The 21,414-nt window shown below is 42.1% G+C and overlaps 1 protein-coding gene across 1 annotated transcript in view; it reads left to right on the forward strand.

Moving 5' to 3' along the window:
* Window positions 1-230: 230 nt before the first annotated feature.
* Window positions 231-21,414, forward strand: part of Kat14 (lysine acetyltransferase 14) — a 36,929-nt gene continuing 15,745 nt past the window's right edge. The window contains exons 1-6 of the mRNA XM_042666470.1: window positions 231-767; window positions 3,671-3,789; window positions 10,350-10,471; window positions 16,951-17,132; window positions 18,799-19,215; window positions 20,192-20,754. Of these exons, the coding sequence (XP_042522404.1) occupies window positions 509-767; window positions 3,671-3,789; window positions 10,350-10,471; window positions 16,951-17,132; window positions 18,799-19,215; window positions 20,192-20,754 (1,662 nt within the window). The 5' untranslated portion in view covers window positions 231-508. The remainder of the gene's footprint in view (window positions 768-3,670; window positions 3,790-10,349; window positions 10,472-16,950; window positions 17,133-18,798; window positions 19,216-20,191; window positions 20,755-21,414) is intronic.

Below are 21,414 nucleotides of genomic sequence, written 5' to 3' on the forward strand. Positions count from 1 at the left end.
TACCACTGAGCCACCTTCCCAGCCCTAGCTTAGTGTTTTTTGTTTTTTTGTTTTTTTTTTTGTTTTTGGGTCCGGTTGTGGAGCCTGAACTCTGGGCCTGGGCGCTGTCCCTCAGCTCTTCAGCTCAAGGCTAGCGCTCTACCACTTGAGCCACAGCGCCACTTCCGGCTTTTTTCTTTTTGCTTATGTGGTGCTGGGGAATCGAACCCAGGGCCTCGGGCATGCAAGGCAATCGCTCTACCACTGAGCCACCTTCCCAGCCCGTTTTTTGTTTTTTTTTAACAGCTGTTTTTTTGGTTACTGTCCTTCTAAATTTTGATCAAATAAAAAGGGCAGTGTATCCTATATTCTAATTTTCTTCTTTAAGAACTTGTTATATCTGAATAAAGAATTCGGGGCAGATACTTTTCTGGACTTTCTGTCTGTAGGATTCTGGTACCAGCCAACTCAGTGTCTTGAGTTCAGGGTTATTACTAAAAAGCACTTCTGAACCTGTGAGAAGGAAAAGATGGATACCAATATCCACTTGAGCAGTCTGATAAGTCGACACGATGATGAAGCCACAAGAACATCCACCTCGGAAGGGCTGGAGGAGGGAGAAGTGGAAGGAGAGACTCTCCTGATCGTAGAATCGGAGGATCAGGCGTCAGTGGACTTATCTCATGACCAGAGTGGAGATTCCCTCAACAGTGATGAAGGAGATGTGTCATGGATGGAGGAGCAGCTGTCCTACTTCTGCGACAAGTGCCAAAAATGGATACCAGCTAGTAAGGAGCTTCTCAATTCCTTTATCAGTTCCTATTTGAAATTTTGTGTTGCCAGACTGTGGAAGAAACACGAATGTAAAGTAGACCTAAATAAAAGGATAATTATTATACTTATTATTTAAGCTGATCAAATACAAATTTATATAACATACAGACATATTTGTACTAATAAAAATTGTTAACTTCCATCCTATTGTTAAATTAACTTTTTTTTTTTTTTGCCTTATTGGAGTTTGAACTCGGATATATAGCTCCTTCCCTAAATTAATATATATATATATTTTTTTTTTTTTTTTAATTTTTTTTTTTTCTGTCAGTCATGGAGCTTAAACTCTGGGCCTGGGCACTGTTCCTCAGTTCTTTAGCTCAAGGCTAGTGCTCTACTACTTGAGCTACAGTGCCACTTCCGGTTTTGTGGTTTTTTTATTGGTGATAAGAGTCTCATGGACTTTCCTGCCTGGGCTGACTAGGAAATGTGATTCTTATCTCAGCCTCCTGAGTAGCTAGGATTACAGGTGTGAGCCACTGGTGCCTGGCTAAATTAATATTCTTGATGGTAACTCAATAAAAATTACAGAATTTGGCTGGGAATGTAGCTTAGTAGTAGAGTGCTAGCCTAACATGCCCTGGGTTCCAATCTTCAGTACCACATAAACAGAAAAAGCTGGAAGTGATGCTGTGGCTCAAGTGGTAGAGTGCTAACCTTGAGAAAAAGAAACTCAGGGACAGTGCCTAGGCCCTGAGTTCAAGTCCCAGGACTGGCAAAAAAAAAAAAATAGAAAATTTGAAATCCCATGTTGTTGAAAGTACTAATCACGTTTATCTAATAAGATTATATACAGGCACGGGTGGCTCATGCCTATAATCCTAGCTACTCTGGAGATTGAGATCTGAGGATCATGGTTCAAGGCCAGCCCAGGCAGGAAAGTAGTGAGACTTATCTCCAATCAACTACCAAATATCCAGAAGTAGAGTTCTGGCTGTAGTTGTAGAGTGCTAGCCTTGAGCAAAATTAGTTCAGGGACAGCACCCAGGCCCTGAGTTCAAACCCATGATACAACACACACACACACACACACACACACACACACACACACACACACACGTTAAGGGGTTGAGGACCAAATTCTAGTCATACTTGAAGTTCAAGTGTATAAAAATTACTGTTAGGTTTAATACATGGACAACTGCACACACACACACACACACACACACACACACAAAGGTGTAAAGGGGTTGAGGACCAAATTCTAGTCATACTTGAAGTTCAAGTGCATAAAAATTACTGTTAGGTTTAATACATTGACAACTGCTATAGTCAGATCAAAGGTTTTTGATGCTCTTTGGTAGTACATACGGTTTTATTTCTCACTTTTGGACTTCCTTTATCTGCTGGCAAGTCATATGTACACACCTTGAGGGTTTCAGCTAGCATACTAGTTTGAGTGCTTTGCCAGCTATCATACAATTTATACCAAAATAGAGACTAGAAAAAAAGCAAGTACTAGAAGAATGCTTTGTGTAAGAGTTTATAGCCAAGTGAAGTATATATGCACATATATTTGCATACATTTTTGTGAAGTGGGTCATTTTCTGGCATGTGGAAACATTTTTGTTAAAATGGATTCAACAGTTCAGATTAATGGATAATGTTACAACATTTTTATAGTAAACCAACCTAGAAGCTAGGTCTTCAAAACTGGCTTTTGCTTCCAAACTGTCTAAGTTTATTGACTCAGGGTTCTGTCCAAATATCTGTAGCTTTCCTGGTTCCCACAGGAATATTTTATGCCTTTTTATTGATCATTGGAATTGAACTCTGGGCCCTGGGCCATTGTCACTGAGCTCTTTTGCTCAAGGCTAATACTGTACCTCCTTGAGCCACAGCTCCATTTTCTGCTTTTGGGTTATTAATTGGAGATAAGAGTCTCAGGGTCTTTTCCTCCCAGTTCTCGGACTTCTAAGTAGCTAGGATTATAGCACATAGCTCAGAGTTTATTTAAAGTGCCCTTTGTAGGCAGGTTCCTGCTAATTTCAGCCTCTCTGTTCATGAATATAAGCAGAACTTTGTGGTTAGGAAGAAGTTTTTGTCTACAAACAATTCTGATCCACTTGGCACATTTTTGTTTCCTCTCTAGAATATGGACCTCCTGGTTTTTCAAGCCTCCCCTACCTTCACCTCTACACTTCTAGTTCTTCAGGCCCTCCAGTAAATCCCTCGAACTTTTCTGTCTCCCTAATATAAATTAGCACCCTCTTTAGGTGCCCCCTCACTGCCCCTGGGGTGCACATTACGTTACGCTCCTATGCTTTTCATGTTCAAAGAGCATCAACATCACCTGGGAACTTGGATGCACAGGCTTATATTCCACCTCAGATTGGTTCATTTCATCTGGGGTAGCTCTAGGCATCATTAGGGAAACAAAACAGTTCTCTGGGTTCTGATACACCATGAGAATGGAGAATCACTGTGCAGTTGTGACCTATGCAGCCCTTGTAGACTTGTAAACTGATGAGAATAGGCACCATGTCTGCCTTGGACATTGAATATCTAATTCCCAGTCCAGTGCTTGGCAGGCAGTAACTCAGAAAGAATGTATGAAGAGACCTGTGTGAAGGAGTCAGGAATGTAATAGTTGGAAATCCAGTTGGAGCAATCATACCTGCTTTTCCAGTACCTTTCTCCTCTAAAGTTAAGGAACTGTAGAGTCTGTGGGAGCATGAACTTTACTTTAGAAGAATGAAAATCTTTTTCTGTACTCAATACCTTACTCTCATCCTGCAGTTGTGGGTTGATTGAAAAAAGGGGGAAAAATGGAAATCTGGTTGATAAGATGATGAAAGAAAACTGTTTGCTGCTTTTAAGATAAGCCTGTGTTGTAACTTTTTTGTTTTCCTCCTAGGTCAGCTGAGGGAACAGCTCAGTTACCTTAAGGGTGATAACTTTTTTAGGTTTACTTGTTCAGATTGCTCAGCAGATGGCAAGGAGCAGTACGAGCGGCTGAAGCTAACATGGCAGCAAGTGAGTAAACAAATGCTCTTCTAAAATTCCTTGGGTTGGTCCTCTGAAAAATTTGGTGGATTGATTATCTGTAGTGAGGAACTTTTGGTCTTTTGAGTTAAGGGATGCTTTCCAGACATTTCTAGACAGATGTCTGGAAAGAGGAGTCTTAGTTAAAAAACAAAAACGACCACGTTATCTACGTGACTTAAGTTTGAGATTTTCTTTGTTTTTTAAAGTTTCATAAATCTTTTATCAGAAATCTTTTATGTACAAAGGGATTAATTATGTTTATATGTAACACAAACCTTTGATGTTTTAATTGAAAATCAGGTTCACTTTTTTTTTTTCCCTGAGGTTCATATGTTTTAGTTATGCTTTTAGTACAGTGGAGCCATAGGATGGCTGCAGCAGAAGTAGATTTGGAAATAGTGATGCTACATTACAAAATCCAGGACAATCCAGCTTTTCTTCATTCAAACTCAAACATTTTGAGTATTTTTTTGTTGATGATTTTTTTGTTTTTTTTGGCTAGTCATGGGACTTGAACTCGGGGCCTGGGCTTTGTCCCTGAGACTCTTTGTGCTCAAAGCTAGCACTCTGCTACTTGAGCAAAGTGCCACTTCAAGCTTTTTCTGAGTAGTTTGTTGGAGGAAAGAGTCTCATGAACTTTTCTGTCTGGGCTGGCTTCAAATCATGATCCTTAGATCTCAGCCTTCTGGGTGCTATCCCTCAGCTCTTCAGCTCAAGGCTAGTGCTCTACCACTTAAGCCAGAGCACCACTTTCAACTTTTTCTGCTTATGTGGTGCTGAGGAATCGAACTCCGGGCCTCATGCATGCAAGGCAAGCACTCTGCCACTGAGCTACCTTCCCAGCCCTGATGTATTCTTAATGTCAACTCTTAGCTGTCTCTAATACCAGTACTCTAAGGGAACTATGGCCTGAGCAATAATAGTTTTTATTCATAACTGGATTGTACATTTTTGTTTTCTTTTTATTCATGTATTTATATATAAGAAGGTGTCAAGGTACATGTGGTTTTTTTTTTAATTACTTTTTTGTTTTTTGTTTTTGGTGCAAGTCTTGGGACTTGAACTCAGGGCTTGGGCATTGTCCCTGAGTTTCTTTTGTTTAAGGCCAGCATTCTACCAATTGAGCCAAGGCTCTACTTCCAGCTTTTTTGGTAGTTTATTGGAGAAAAGAGTCTCATGACTTTCCTATTCAGGCTGACTTCAAACCGTGATACTCAGATAACAGCCTCCTGAGTAGCTAGAATTACAGGCTACCTGAGCCTGGCTTCACTGCTTTTTAACTTCATTAAAAAATGAGCTAGTGGCTTACTTCTGTAATCCTAGCTGTTCAAGCGGCTGAGATCTGAGGATAGTGGTTCAAAGCCAGCCTGGGCTGAAAACTCCTGAGAAACACATCTCTAATTAACCACCATTAAATCAGAAGTGGCACTATGGCTCAAAATGGTGGAGCACTAACCTTGAGCCAAAGCGCTCAGGGACACCACCCAGGCCTGAGTTGGACTATGGTCCAAAAAAAATTTTTTTTTAACTTTATTTGGTATATATTCATTTATGATTCTGGGGCTCAAACTCAGGACCTGGTGAATGTTAAGCAAGCACTTTACCATTTAATTACGACCCCAACCCTTCAGTTTGAAGTGTATTTTTGTTTTCTCTTAAGAAATCCTGAGTCCTGTGGCAAAGCAGGCACTTTTGTGGGCTGAGATTACTGTGGTTTTGAGACAGATAAGGGTTACCTCCAAGGCAGCACACATTCCACACCTTTTTACATCATAAACAGATCAACAAGTTAGTAGCCTTTGGTACTTTCTGCTTTGAAGAAAATAAACAGTAATGAGAAGAATTCTAGGTGATAATGTTTAGACCTCTAACTGAATTTCTAGTAAATTGTAGTTGCTGTAGCAGCCTGTGATTGTTACCTTAATTATTATTAGGACATCTCATGAAGTCAGTGGTGAATCTAGGAAGCCTTTGTTGACTTGCCAAAAAAAAGTTAAGGGGGGAAGGGGAAAGGGAAAGTAGGAGAAAAATGAGGGAAGGGGTAACAAGTTTGACAAGAAATGTACTTAATTACTTTACTTATATAACTGTAACCACTCTGTACATCACCTTGACAATAATAAAAAAAAGGGGGGGGCTGGGAAGGTGGCTCAGTGGTAGAGCGCTTGCCTTGCATGCCTGAGGCCCTGGGTTTGATTCCTCAGCACCACATAAGCAAAAAGAAAAATACCGGAAGTGGCGCTGTGGCTCAAGTGGTAGAGCACTAGTCTTGAGCTGAAGAGCTGAGGGATAGCGCCCAGGCCCAAAGTTCAGGCCCCACTACCGGACCAAAAAAAAAAAGGTTCACTATTAAAAAAGTTAAAAATGGGGGCTGGGAAGGTGGCTCAGTGGTAGAGCACTTGCCTTGCATGCTTGAGGCCCTGGGTTCGATTCCTCAGCACCACATAAGAAAAAAGCCGGAAGTGGCGCTGTGGCTCAAGTGGTAGAGCGCTAGCCTTGAGCTGAAGAACTGAGGGACAGCGCCCAGGCCCAGAGTTCAGGCCCCACGACCGGACCCAAAAAAAAAAAAAAAAGTTAAGAATGAAGGGAAATCTGAATTGAAAATAAAAATCTCATGAATATTGTGATTGAAGTATTTTTTTCAGTATGGATGGGGTGCCGGCAAGGTCATATTAATATTAACAGTATTGCAAATATATACATGAATATGCCTTATAAGATATGGCTTGCCAGTAGCTTCTCATAAATGCTATAAAATAGAAGAGTCAGGTATATGTAATTTGTCATTTTAAAGAATATTGATTTTCTCTGGAGGTTGCTTTTAGAAGAAAGGCTAATTTTTGGTTCCATTACCTAGAATATGTAATTAATTAGATTCAGTTTGCATATTTAGTCACTTGAAAACTATTTTAATTTATGTACATACTCTGTTTTGGCAGGGTCTTACTATATACTAGTTAGGTTACTATGGGACTTTTTTTGGGGGGGTGTCATTCATGGGGCTTGAACTCAGCACTTGAGTGTTGTCCCTGAGCTCTTTTGCTCAAGACTAGTGCTCTTTTTTTTTTTTTTGGATCCGGTCGTGGGGCCTGAACTCTGGGCCTGGGTGCTACCCCTCAGCTCTTCGGCTCAAGGCCATAGTGCTCTCCCATTTTAAGCCACAGTGCCACTTTCTGTTTTCTAGTGGTTAATTGGAGATAAGAGTCTTACAGATTTTCCTCCCTGGGCTAGCTTTGAACCACAGATCACAGCCTTCTGTGTAGCTAGGATAATACCAGTGCCTAGCAGGTGTGAAACTTTGGATCTCTTTTTCTGTACCTCCTGAGGGCTGGGATTACAGGCAAGTACTATTACCATACCCAGCTCAGATATGGTTCTTGGTAGAAGACCTAAAAGATAATCTACTGGTTTGCTTCATTGCTGTTTCCACATACTTAGAATATTGGAATTTGGGCTGTCTTCCTAAAATCTTAACTTTTATACTTGCTGATTTATTGAAGTAATAAGGAGAAATGCTTGTAATAAAGAGGATTTTGATTACATTACAAAATCCCAGTAGTAAGGAAGTCTGTTTGGAAGGGCCTTTGCCTTTTATATCCTCCCCTCTTCCTCCTTGGAGACTGTGTGGACTCTGTGTTTGACACATAGGAGAAATTTTATCAGATATCTGAGAATGATAACAATGATTGTACATTCTTTTTTTTTTTTTTTTGTACAGCACTGCAGCTTGAACTCAAGGCCTGGGCTCTGTTCCTTAGCTTTTTTTTTTTTGCTGGTTGTGGGGCTTGAACTCGGCCTGAGTGCTGTCTCTGAGTTTTTCTGTTCAAGGCTAGTGCTCTACTACTTGAGCCACAGCGCTCCTTCCGGCTTTTTCTGCTTATGTGGTGCTAAGGAATCAAACCCAGAGCCTTGTGCATTCAAGGCAAGCACTCTACCACTGAGCCACCTTCCCAGCCCCAACTTCCGCTTTTTTGTGGGTTAATTGGGTAAAAGTCTCGGTGGGATTTCCCACCCTGGCTGTGATTTTCAGCATTCAGCCTCCTGAGTAACTAGGATTACTGGGGTGAGCTACTGCTTGGCTCCTTAGCTTTTTCAATCAAGGCTAGTTGCTTACCATTTGAGCCACAGCTTTACTTCTGGCTTTTTGGTGGTTAATTAGAGATAAGATCTCAGACTTTTCTGCTTAGGCTGGCTTCCAGCCTCAATCTGGTATTTACTATCTATGCTCATTATTTTTCTAGTTGTTCTTCAACAGATAGTTCTTTTTTTTTTTTTTTTTTTTGGTTGTGGGGCTTTGAACTCTGGGCCTGAGCGCTGTCCCTCAGCTCTTCAGCTCAAGGCGAGCACTCTACCACTTGAGCCACAGCGCCACTTCGGTTTATTGGAGATAAGCATTTCACAGACTTTCCTGCCCGGGCTGGCATTGAACCACGATCCTCAGATCTCAGCCTCCTGAGTAGCTAGGATTACAGGCGTGAGCTGATAGTTCTTAATGTCTGCTGTTGCAGCACCAGCCCTGAGGTAGGCCCCTGGGGAGTCATTGGTCCACAAGACTTTTTCTTGCTGATTAAGCTGGTCTGGCAGAAGAAGAGCAGGAAACTAGACTGGAATTTTTTTTTTTGTCCATCGTGGGGCTTAAACTCTGGGCCTCAGATCTCAGCCTCCTGAGTAGCTAGGATTACAGGTGTGAGCCACCAACACCTGGCTTGGAATTCATCTTATAGATCACAAATTCCAAAAGGAACAGTGGGTCTTTTCTGTAAATAAGTGCACTTTAACTTTTTTTGTTTGTTTGTTTGTTTTTGGGTCCAGTTGTGGGGCCTGAACTCTGGGCCTGGGCACTGTCCCTCAGCTCTTCAGCTCAAGGCAAGCGCTCTACCACTTGAGCCACAGCGCCACTTCCGGCTTTTTTTCTTTTTTTTGCTTATGTGGTGCTGAGGAATTGAACCCAGGGCCCCATGCATGCAAGGCAAGCGCTGTACCACTGAGCCACCTTCCCAGTCCCAAGTGCACTTTAACTTATGAGTCTTGAAATGTCTTAAATATCCTGAAAGTACTGGATCTAAACAACACCCATATCTACTATTGAGGTGAGCAGTAAATGCATGTTTCTGCATTCCGTATTGTTAGTGGATAATGTTCATCTATAACTTTTCTATTGGACAATCACTTTTTCTTTACATTATGCTAAGATACACATTGCATTTGTCACTTTTTAGTATATATTTCAGTGGTACTATGTATATTCACATGGAATCATTCTGACTATCCTTCTCTAAAACTTTTAAAAAAAATTTTTCCTTGGGGCTGGGAAGGTAGCTCAGTGGTAGAGTGCTTGCCTTGCATGCCTGAGGCCCTGGGTTTGATTCCTCAGCACCACATAAGCAAAAAGAAAAAAGCCGGAAGTGGCGCTGTGGCTCAAGTGGTAGAGCGCTAGCCTTGAGCTGAAGAGCTGAGGGACAGTACCCAGGCCCAGAGTTCAGGCCCCAGGACCGGACCCAAAAAAAAAAAAAATTTTTTTTTCCCAAACTGAAACTTCACACCAATTGAACAACTCCTATGAATGTTACCTTTTTAAAGAAGTTATGGGCTGGGAAGGTGGTTCAGTGGTAGAGCGCTTGCCTTGCATGCCTGAGGCCCTGGGTTCTATTCCTCAGTACCATATAAGCAAAAAAAGAAAAAAGCCGGAAGTGGTGCTGTGGCTCAAGTGGTAGAGCGCTAGCCTTGAGCTGAAGAGCTGAGGGACAGTGTCCAGGCCCAGAGTTCAGGCCCCAGGACCGGACCAAAAAAAAAAAAAAAAAAAAGATTTTAGCGGGGCGCTGGTGGCTCACGCCTGTAATCCTAGCTACTCAGGAGGCTGAGATCTGAGGATCGCGGTTCAAAGCCAGCCTGGGCAGGAGAGACCATGAGACTCCTATCTCCAATAAACCACCAGAAAACCGGAAGTGGCGCTGTAGCTCAAGTGGTAGAGCGCTCGCCTTGAGCTGAAGAGCTGAAGAACAGTGCCCAGACCCAGAGTTCAAGCCCCACGGCCGACCAAAAAAAAAAAAAAAAGTTATATATTGACTAGATGCAGAACTAAGTGAAGACATTTGAAAAATGTTCATGGAATTTATATAGAATAGAGTGTTGTAAGTTGAAGAATGGGGGAAATTGAGACTCTGCTAGCGAAGTATCACAAATACTAGTGCCTGGACTACACAGCCCTTTATTTGGGGCTGCACTGTGGAGGGGATGCTTGTGACAATACCTGGTTGCTAGTTATGCGTGTAGGCATCAGTCTGCCACCTATCAGCCCCACATATTTAACACCAAGAACAACTACACATAACTATGGATTAGTGATGCTTCATAATATTTTTTAAAAAGGCATTAATATCTCTACCCAGAATATTCCAACCTATCATCCTTCACTGTCTCCTCCACTCCCACCATTCCTACTCAGGATTTAGGATTGCCATCTTCCTGCCTCTCCCTCGCCCCTCAAAAAAAAAAGATTAACATTGCTGATCACACTGATCTCTTGGTCCATTTCATTTGTGTTTCAGGTTGTCATGTTGGCAATGTACAACTTGTCTCTGGAAGGAAGTGGACGTCAAGGTTATTTCAGGTGGAAAGAGGATATCTGTGCTTTTATTGAGAAACATTGGAATTTTTTACTGGGAAATAGGTAATATGATATTTAAGAATCTTACACTTGTAAAGTACAAAATATACATTATTTGAATTATTTGAGACTGCCTCATGTAGCCCTGTTGGAGATTTATTGTATTGTATTTATTTATTTATTTGAGTTTTCTTTTCCTTTTTTTGTCGGTTGTGGGGCTTGAACTCTGGGCCTAGGCACTGTCCTTCAGCTCTTCAGCTCAAGGTGAGCGCTCTACCACTTGAGCCACAGCGCCACTCCCAGTTTTCTGGTGGTTTATTGGAGATAAGAGTCTCATGAACTTTTCTGCCCTGTCTGGCTTTGAACTGCAATCCTCAGATCTCAACCTCCTGAGTAGCTAGGATTACAGGTTTGAGGCACCAAACCTGGCAGTTTGAGTTTTCTTTAATTTTTTTTTTTTTTTTAAATCAGTCATGGGGCTTGAACTCTAGGCCTAGGTGCTGTCCCTCAACTCTTCAGCTCAAGGTGAGTGCTCCACGACTTGAGCCGCAGTGCCATTTCCGGTTTTCTGGTGGTTAATTGGAGATAAGAGTTCACGGACTTTGCTGCCCCAGCTGACTTTGAACCATGAGCATCAGATCTCAGCCTCCTGAGTAAAAAAATTTTTATTATAAAGGTGATATACAGAACAGTTACAGTTACATAACTCAAGTAACAAGTACATTTCCTTTTGGACAATGTCACTCCTTCCCTCACTCAGTTTTTCCATTCTGTCCCCACCCACAAGTTATATAGTTCATCTTACACATAATATCTAATGAATACTATTCCTGCATATGTTTACCCTTTGTCTCACTAAGAGTTTTTTTGTTTTGTTTTGCCAGTCCTGAGGCTTTAACTCAGGACCTGGGCACTGTCCCTGAGCTTCTTTTTTGCTCAAGGCTAACACTCTACCACTGGAGCCACAGCGCCACTTCTGGCTTTTTCTGTTTATGTGGTACTGAGGAATGGAATCAGGACTTCATGCATGCTAGGTTATCATCTTTTTTTTTTTTTTTAACTGTATTTTTTTTGTCTTTTCAGTACTGAGGATCAAACTCAGAATGTTGTACTTGTTAGACAAGTGCTTTGCCACTGAGCTACATCCCAGCCTTGTTTTATCATCTTTAAGTAGGTGTACCAAAGGGGTTTCAATTCAGCATATCAGTGTATGAGTACAATTAATCAATATCATCCCTTGTCCTCCCCTATATCTCCCAATCCTCCCCATCCCTTCAAGTTGTCTGGTTCTATTTTCACATATGTACATTGAATGTTTTGACTGTTTTTGCCTATCTTCCTCTCTTCCTATGTTCCCCTTCCCCTTGACAACAACCTCCAACACATGTTCCAGCTTCCTGTTATTCATTTTGTTAGAGTATTTATTTGTGGCAAGTACAAGACTTTTTAATTCCAGAAACGTTTTTTTAAAGTTAAAGCTTGGTTATGAACACTTGGAGTAGAAGTGTATACTGTAAAATTTGTGGATTTTTGTAGTTCTCTCATAAGAAGAAAGTTGATTATTTTTACTGAGTTCAAGCCCCAGGACTAGCACAAAACAAAAATAAAGAAAAGGATTGGATGAGTATTTAATTTGAGGAAATAGAGTTATGTTTGTTTAAAAATCAGTGGTTTGTTCAGGTCAGAAGAGAAAAAGGAAAGGCAGGTATTGACTGTATCCATTTACATTGTTTTTAATAATGTCTTGTTTTATTACTACCTGGAAAGTAGATAATTTTGGTATTCACGGTGCTTAGCAAAGTCTCTTCAGACTAACATGCATTTTTTTTTCATTGATTATTCTTTTCCTCATTATGCTTTGAGTTTTGCTGCTCCACCCTCCCTCTCCATTGGTGGTGGTTTGGTTCACTGGACTTAGATGAACCACTAGACTTAGGAATGCACTAACATTGAGACATGTTAAAGTCCATTCTAGGGTCTAGTGAGTTTGTACAATATTGGTGAATTTTGTTTGAGACTCTGATTGTTGCTGGTGTCTTATGTGAGATTCAGGAATCCTGCCTAATTAGGTTTGTATAGACATGATAAAGACTCTTTCCTCAGTGATGACATTATCTTTGCTCATGTTACTGAGATGACAGAGAATGAAGGGGACCCTCTAAGGACTCACTGTGAGAATGAATAGAATAAACTCAGCACATTTTACAAGGAGCTATTTTAGTTCTTTAGTTTTTTTATTTTTGCTTTTTGTATTTACCAGTCCTGGGGCTTGAACTCAGGGCCCGGGCACTGTCCCTGAGCTCCTTTTTGCTCAAGGTAAAAAATGTGACACTGAGAAATCAAACCTAGGGTTTCATGCTTGTTAGACAAGCACTCTAACACTAAGCCACCTTCCTAGCCCCAGAAAAAAATTGAACTTTTTTTTTTAAACTTTCTTAAAGGCACTAAAGACTTTAATTCTTTTAGCCAGAGGGCATACTTCAAAAAGGTTTTTTTTTTTTTTCTTTTTTTTGGGGGGGCGGGGGGGCGGGTCCGGTCGTGGGGCCTGAACTCTGGGCCTGGGCGCTGTCCCTCAGCTCTTCAGCTCAAGGCTAGCGCTCTACCACTTGAGCCACAGTGCCACTTCCGCCTTTTTTTTCTGCTTATGTGGTGCTGAGGAATCGAACCCAGGGCCTTATTCATGCAAGGCAAGCACTCTACCACTGAGCCACCTTCCTAGCCCTAACAGTTTAAATATATAAAGGTTCATTTAGGAGTATAATTTTAGACCTCAGGTGTTTTTTTTGTTTGTTTGTTTGTTCTTTCTTTCTTTTTTTTTGTCGGTTGTGGGACTTGAACTCTGGGCCTGAACGCTGTCCCTGCACTCTTCAGCTCAAGGCAAATGCTCTACCACTTGAGCCAGAGTGCCACTTCCGGTTTTCTAGTGGTTTATTGGAGAAAAGAGTCTCATGGACTTTCCTGCCCAGGCTGGCTTTGAACCTTGATCCTCAGATCTCAGACTCCTGAGTAGCTAGGATTATCGGTGTGAGCCACCGGCTCGGGCACCTGGCTGGTTTTTTTTTTTGTGTTTTTTTTTTTTTGGGGTCCGGTCGTGGGGCCTGAACTCTGGGCCTGGGCACTGTCCCTCAGCTCTTCAGCTCAAGGCTAGCACTCTACTACTTGAGCCACAACACCACTTCTGGCTTTTTTCTTTTTGCTTATGTAGTGCTGAGGAATCGAACCCAGAGCCTCATGCATGCAAGGCAAGCGCTTTACCACTGAGTCAACTTGCCAGCTCCTTGTTTTTGTTTTTTGTTGGTTGTAGGTCTTGAACTCTGAGTCTGGGCGCTGCTCCTCAGCTCTTCAGCTCAAGGCTAGTATTCTACCCTTGAGCCACAGCACCACTTCCTAGGAGTATAATTTTATACCATTAAAGAAACAAGTTAAAATATGCAAGAGTTTAATTACTATGGATTAATTGTAATTGTATATATGCTCATTTAATCTGCTTTTACAATCTTGGCCTCAAATTTCTAGAAAAAGTGAATGCTTTCTTTTATTAATAGGTTTCTGTGATTTTTAAGAAGCACAGTTAATGATATATACATTTTAACATTTTTGACAGCTTGATACATCTTATAAGTGTTAGTCAGCTCTCTTATTTGTACATGAGCGATATATCTTAAAATCAGTAGAAGTTAGACTTGATGAATATGATAGAACACATTCATAGTAATTACACTTCAAAAAGGAGCATCCTGGGAAGATGTTGGTAGAGTAGGAAGCACCAGAAATCTGTCTCCTTACCTAGACCATAATTGCACTGATAGAATCTGTTTAAGGTAATTATTTTGGAACTTGAGAGTCTAATAAAAGCTTGCAATTTCTAGGGGGAAGGCTTGAGTAAATTGTGGTTAATTTGGTCATTCTCAGCTCTTAGCACAGCTGCACCAGCTCATTCCCCACTTCCAGCTCTGAAGCAGGAAGCTCTGTGTGCCTGTCTTTTTAGCAGTCTGCACACACTATAGGATCCAGGATAGCCAAAAAGAACTCTCCCTTCCAAATGTTGGGAATTTGTGCTATGATCACTGCTGCTTCTGATAAGAGGTGGACAAAGACGCAGCATCGCACTCTTTCTCAGTATTGCAAAAACAAGTAAAAGGCTGGGTACTGGTGGCTCACGTCTATAATCCTAACTACTCAGGAGGCTGAGATCTGAGGATCACAGTTCCGAGCCAGCCCAGGCTGGAAAGTACATGAGACTTTTTTTTTTTTTTGGCCAGTTTTGGGGCTTGAACTCAAGGCCTGGACACTGTCCCTGAGCTTCTTTTGCTCAAAGCTAGCTCTCTACCACTTGAGCTACAGCACCACTTTTGGCTTTTTCTGTGTATGTGGTACTGAGGAATCGAATCCAGGGCTTCATGCATGCTAGGCAAGCACTCTACCACTAAGCCACATCCCCAGCCTCCATGAGCCTCTTATCTCCAATTAACCACCAGAAAACTGGAAGTGGCACTGTCGCTTAAGTGGTAGAGCACTCACCTTGAGCTGAAGAGACAGCACCCAGGCCCAGAGTTCAAGCCCCATGACCAATCAAAAAAAAAAAAAAAACAAACCAAAAAGCTAAAAAAAGTAAAGGCTTGAATAATCATTTATCCAAAGAAGATACAAAAGTGGGGGGAAAGAAAGCCAACAAGCACAAGAAAAAATTGCCCAAGAACAGGCATTGGAGGCTCATGTCTGCACTACTCATGAGGCTGAGATTTGAGGATCATGATAGGAAGCCAGCTGGGCAGGAAAGTCCATGAGACTCTAAAGTCCAATTAAGCACCAGAAAACTGGAAGCAGAGCTGTACCTTCAGTGATAGAGCACTATCCTTGAGTAAAAAGCTAAGGGACAGCACCCAGACTCTGAGTTCAAGCCTCACAACAACAACAAAAATAAACCCTCAAAATCACTGATCATTAGGAAAATGCAAATCATAATGGCAGTGAGATACCACCTCAAATCTAATGAGATAGAGGTATGAAAACATATAGATATTGTGGCCCATACCTGTAGTTCCAGTACTTAGGAAGCTGAGACAGAAGGATTATGAGTTGGAGGCCAGCTTAGGCTATGTAGCCAGACCCAAATTAAGTTGGGGGGGAGGGCGGGGAAGGAAATTAGCGGGGTGCCCTTGGCACACACCTGTAATCCTAGCTACTCAGAAGGCTGAGATCTGAAGATAGCGGTTCAAAGCCAGCCTAGGCAGGAAAGTCTGTCTGTGAGACTCTTATCTCCAATAAACCACCAGAAAACCGGAAGTAGTGCTGTGGCTCATGTGGTAGAGTGCTAGCTTTGAGCTGAAGAGCTGAGGGAGAGGTCCCAGGCCCAGAGTTCTAGACCCACAACCAACCAAAAAAATAATAATAACCATAGTGGGAATATGGAAAAAGGAGAATCCTTGTATACCATTGAAGGAATGTAAAGTCACACAATCACTTTGGAAAACTAATAGTTCAGTTCCTCAAATTCAATATAGAATTCTCAAGTCATTGGGTAATTATACATTTGGGTATTACTCAAGAGAATTTTAGGCAAGAGCTGAAAGAGATACTTGTATTTTGAACTGGAATCCTCAGATCTCAGCTTCTTAGTAGGTAGGATTATAGGTGTGACCCACTGGTGTTGAACTGGCATATAATCTTTTTTTTGGGTCCGGTCCTGGTGCCTGAACTCTGGGCCTGGGCGCTGTCCCTCAGCTTTTCAGCTCAAGGCTAGCGCTCTACCAGTTGAGCCACAGCACCACTTCCGGCATTTTTCTTTTTGCTTATGTGGTGCTGAGGAATCGAACTCAGGGCCTCAGGCATGCAGGGCAAGTGCTCTACCACTGAGCCACCTTCCCAGCCCCTGGCATGTAATCTTATTACCACAACAATGCATCAAGGAAAACTGTAATAGTCTGAGAAATTACTTACTGAGACTTAGATAACTTGGGTCACCAAATGTCTAATCTTAACACTGCTTAATTTATGTTAAAAAAAGTAGCTTAATTAAAGCTATCTTGTAGGACTGTAGAATTATGATGACTGTTACAGGAAATTTTTTTGTTTTTGTTTTTTTTTAATTGTGCCAGTCTGGGGTGCTGTTGGAGCTTTTTTTTTTTTTTTGCTAAAGACTAGCATTCTCCCACTTGAGCCATACCTCCACTTCTGACTTTTTGGTGGATAATTGGAGATGAGTCCCATGGACTTTCCTGCCTGAACTGGCTTCAAACCATGGTCCTCAGATCTCATCCTCCTGAGTAGCCAGGATTACATGTGTGAGCCACCAGTGCATGGCTTGTAAGAAATGTTTTATTTCATTCAATTCTCCTAGCAACCTTGTGAGATAGTTCTATTATTTTGATTTTACAGATGAAGGCAGATAAAAGGTTGTAGAGCCAGGATTTGAAACCAGGCCGACTCCAGAACCTCTCTTTTGAAGCTTATGGATAGGAGTCAGAGCCTGCATGGAATATATTTTTGAAATACTGGTGAAATTGAGGTATCAATGGTTTTTAAATTCTTGGGCTCTTTAGGAAAAAGACTTCGACATGGTGGAGCACAGTAGCAGGCTGCCTTAGTGTGGGAAGCCCTATGTATTTCCGTTCTGGTGCTCAGGAATTTGGAGAACCCGGATGGTGGAAACTTGTTCATAACAAGCCCCCAACAATGAAACCTGAAGGAGAGAAGTTGTCTGCCTCTGCTTTGAAAGTAAAAGGTACTGTTTTGAGAAGAGCACAAAAGGAGCTAGTCAGACCAGGGCCAGGCAAGCATGAGCAGGGAACAGGCTGCTTTTATGAGGCTTAGGCCATTTGTCTCTAGAGTTGTTCCACTTGAAAATTTTATGGTGACACTTTTTGTATGCTATAAATATTATGTAAAAACATCTTAGTGCTTTTTTTTTTTTTAATTTAATTTTATTTTATTTGAGAACATACTGTACAGAGGGGTTACAATTACATGGGCAGGATTAATGCATACATTTCTTACCAAGCATTGCAGCCTCCTCCTTTGTTTACCCTTCACCTCCCTTCCCAGCCTCCCCCCTCCCCCCCATCTTAGTGCTTTTTATTCTAACGGTTTAGTGTTTCCTTTTTCCTCCCCTCTGCAATATTGGGGTTTGAACTTAGGGCCTCAAATTTATTGGATACTTTATTCTATTAGATTAAAAAAGAGCATAAGTATATTTATTCTTCATTTTATTCCAGTATGCCTTGTATAATTTTCAATTGTAGTACATATAGATCTGCTCTATTTTATTTAATTGATTCTATCATATGATAATCTAGTAAAACATTTCTCTATTGGACATTTTGTTGTTTCTGTTCCCTACCCACTCCCCACTGAATTCAGAGCCTGGGTACTTTCCCTTGAGCTTTTTCCTCAAGGCTAGTGCTCTTATCACTTGAGATGCAGCTCTACTTCCAGCTTTTTAGTAGTTAATAGGAGATAAAGAGTCTCACAGATTTTTCCTTTGAGGCTGGCTTCAAACTGTGACCCTCAGACCTTGGCCTTCTCTAGGATTGTAAGTATGAGCTACTGGTACCCAGCTGGTCCCTTCTCCCTTTTTTAAATCATTAAAAAAAATAATGCTACAGTTTTTCAAATTTGAATATGTGTACAAATTGTGATAAATTTCTGGAAATAGTGTTTCTGGATAATAGGATATATTAAAAAGCATATTCTGACAATTATTCATTGTCACTCCACTAGTATTCATGGTCAAATGACCCTCAAAATTGTGATAAAGTTTATATCTTATCAAAAAAGTCATGAAGACATCCATTTCCTCATTCTCTTCTGAGCATTATGAAAATTTAATGTTCTCCAATTCTTATGTGGAAATAGTTACTTGTTTCAGTCTATATCACAGCTTTTTTGTTATTATTGGCAAAGACTCCCATTAAGATTCTTGCTATGTTGTCTAGGCTGGTCTGGAATTCCTAAGTCCAAACGATCCTTCTGCTTTAGCAGCTGGGATTACAAGTCACCAGGCTTGGTTTAAAACTTTTTTCTTTTTTTTTTTGGGTCCGGTTGTGGGGCCTGAACTCTGGGCCTGGGCGCTGTCCCTCAGCTCTTCAGCTCAAGGCTAGTGCTCTACGACTTGAGCCAGAGCGCCACTTCCGGCTTCTTTCTTTTTTTGCTTATGTGGTGCTGAGGAATCGAACCCAGGGCCTCGAGCATGCAAGGCAAGCGCTCTACCACTGAGCCACCTTCCCAGCCCTAAAACTTTTTTCTTAAGAGATATTTAAGTTTGTTGGTTTAGGATATCCATAGGCCATTTATCTATAATAAGCATAGCACTAGGTTCACAGTAATAAATTATGAAAGAAATGAAGCTGGATAGTGACCTTAAAAGTTTGATGTTTATCCTTTATTGGCAGCTTCAAAACCAATGTTGGATCCCATCATTACTGTTGAGGGACTCAGAAAACGGGCAGGTCGAAATCCTGTGGAATCTGCCATGGAATTAAAAGAGAAAAGATCTCGAACACAGGAAGCCAAAGACATTAGAAGAGCCCAAAAGGAAGCAGCAGGCTTTCTTGATAGAAGCACATCTTCCACCCCTGTGAAGTTCATAAGCCGAGGTCGTAGACCAGATGTGATTCTTGAGAAAGGAGAAGTGATTGACTTTTCATCCTTGAGCTCTTCTGACCGAACCCCGCTGACTAGCCCTTCTCCTTCTCCCTCACTGGATTTCTCTGCCCCTGGGACACCAGCCTCTCATTCTGCCACACCTAGTTTGCTTTCAGAAGCAGATCTGATTCCAGATGTAATGCCACCTCAAGCCTTGTTTCATGGTAAGACTTAAAATATCGGAACCTTTTGTTTTTGTGTAAGGATGCTATATAAATGTGTTTTCACTCTGCAGCTGCATGTTCTACGTTTCTTTTCCTTCCTTTCTTCCTTCCCTTCCTTCTTCTTCTTCTTCCTTTCCTTCTTCCCTTCTTCCCTTCCTTCCTTTCTTCCTTTCTTACTGGTTGGGGGGGCTTGAATTGTAGGCCTGGGTGCTGTCCCTGAGCCTCTTTGTGCTCAAGGCTAGCGCTTTACCACTTGAGCCACAACACCACTTCCAATTTTTGAGTGGTTTATTGGAGATAGGTGTCTTATAGGGATTTTTCTGCCTGGGCTGGCTTCGAACCCTGATCCTCAGATCTCAGCCTTTTGAGTTGCTAGGATTACAGTTGTAAACCACCAGTGCCTGGCTCTTCGTTTATCTTTTTTTTTCTTTCTTTTTTTTTGTCGGTCATGGGGCTTGAACTCTGGGCCTGAGCACTGTCCCTCAGCTCTTCAGCTTAAAGCTAACGCTCTACCACTTGAGCCACAGCTCACTTCCGGTTTTCTGGTGGTTTATTGGAGATATGAGTTTCATTGCTTTTCCTGCCTGGCTGGCTTTGAATGGTGATCCTCAGATCTCAGCCTCCTGAGTAGCTAGGATTATAGGTGTGAGCCACTGGCTCCTGGCATGTTTTGTTTTTTTTTTTTCTTTTTGTCAGTTGTGGGGCTTGAACTCTGGGCCTGAGTGCTGTCCCTCAGCTCTTCAGCTCAAGGCTAGCACTCTACCACTTAAACTACAGCGCCACTTCCGGTTTTCTGGTGGTTTATTGGAGACAAGAGTTTCACAGACTTTCCTGCCCGGGCTGGCTTTGAACTGCGATCCTCGGATCTCAGCCTCCTGAGTAGCTAGGATTTTACAGGCGTGAGCCACCGGCGCCTGGCTTTTCCGGCATGTTTCTTTTCCTATGTCTTGACAACAGTGTTTTGCAATCTGCACAGATGATGATGAAATTGAAGGTGATGGCGTTATAGACCCAGGGATGGAGTATGTTCCACCCCCAGCTGGATCTGCAGCTTCTGGACCAGCAGGAGGCAGAAAGAAGGTCAGAGCCCCTGAACAGATAAAGCAGGAGGTAGAAAGCGAGGAGGAAAAGCCAGACAGGATGGATGCAGACAGCGAAGACACAGATTCAAACACCTCTATGCACACAAGGAGAGAGAAGAGAAAACCTCCCCTGGAGAAGGACATGAAGCCTAAAGGGCCCAAGTATACTCCTGTGAGCATCTATGAGGAAAAACTGCTTCTCAAGAGGCTGGAAGCTTGTTCCAGTGCAGTGGCCATGACACCGGAAGCTCGGAGACTGAAGCGGAAGCTGATTGTCAGGCAAGCAAAAAGAGATAGGGGATTACCACTTTTTGACTTGGATGAAGTTGTGAATGCTGCCCTTTTGTTAGTTGATGGGATTTATGGAGCCAGAGAAGGAGGAGTTTCCAGGCTTCCATCTGGACAAGCCACTTACAGGACTACCTGTCAGGACTTCAGGATTCTGGACCGATACCAGGTGATGTGAGCTACCAGGTGGTGCGAGTATGTGCTGCCTAACCACTGGGGACAGAAGTGGGATGGGGGCAGGCAGTGGACACATAATGCTGTGACATTCATAATCATGAGTAATTTGAGGAGAAAAGCTCTAGGAGGAAAGGGCAAAAATTCCAAAATTGTTTAATATAACCACCCTTAATATACCTGTTTTCTTTTACCTTGAGTATTCAAGACAAATTTTCCTTCTGTCTCTGTGTCTCAAGGTAGTTCATATCATGGTTTTGCTCCCTCAGCTCTTCAGCTCAAGGCTAGCGTTCTACCACTTGAGCCACAGCGCCACTTCCGGCTTTTTTCTTTTTGCTTATGTGGTGCTGAAGAATCGAACCCAGGGCCTCATACATGCAAGGCAAGTGCTCTACCACTGAGCCACCTTCCCAGCCCCTGTAGTGACTTCTTACATGCTACACTGCAACCTGGAAACTTTTTTTTGTCGGTCATGGGGCTTGAACTCTGGGCCTGGGTGCTGTCCTTCAGCTCTTTAGCTCAGGGCTCTAGCACTTGAGCCACAGCGCCACTTCAGGTTTTCTGGTGGTGGTTTATTGGAGATAAGAGTCTCATGGACTTGCCTTTTGGGGCTGGCTTTGAACTGTGATCCTTAGATCTCAGCCTCTTGAGTAGC

Source organism: Dipodomys spectabilis, unplaced genomic scaffold (genome assembly GCF_019054845.1).
Source record: "Dipodomys spectabilis isolate Male_0828 unplaced genomic scaffold, ASM1905484v1 ptg000365l, whole genome shotgun sequence".
NCBI classification, from domain to species: Eukaryota; Metazoa; Chordata; class Mammalia; order Rodentia; family Heteromyidae; genus Dipodomys; species Dipodomys spectabilis.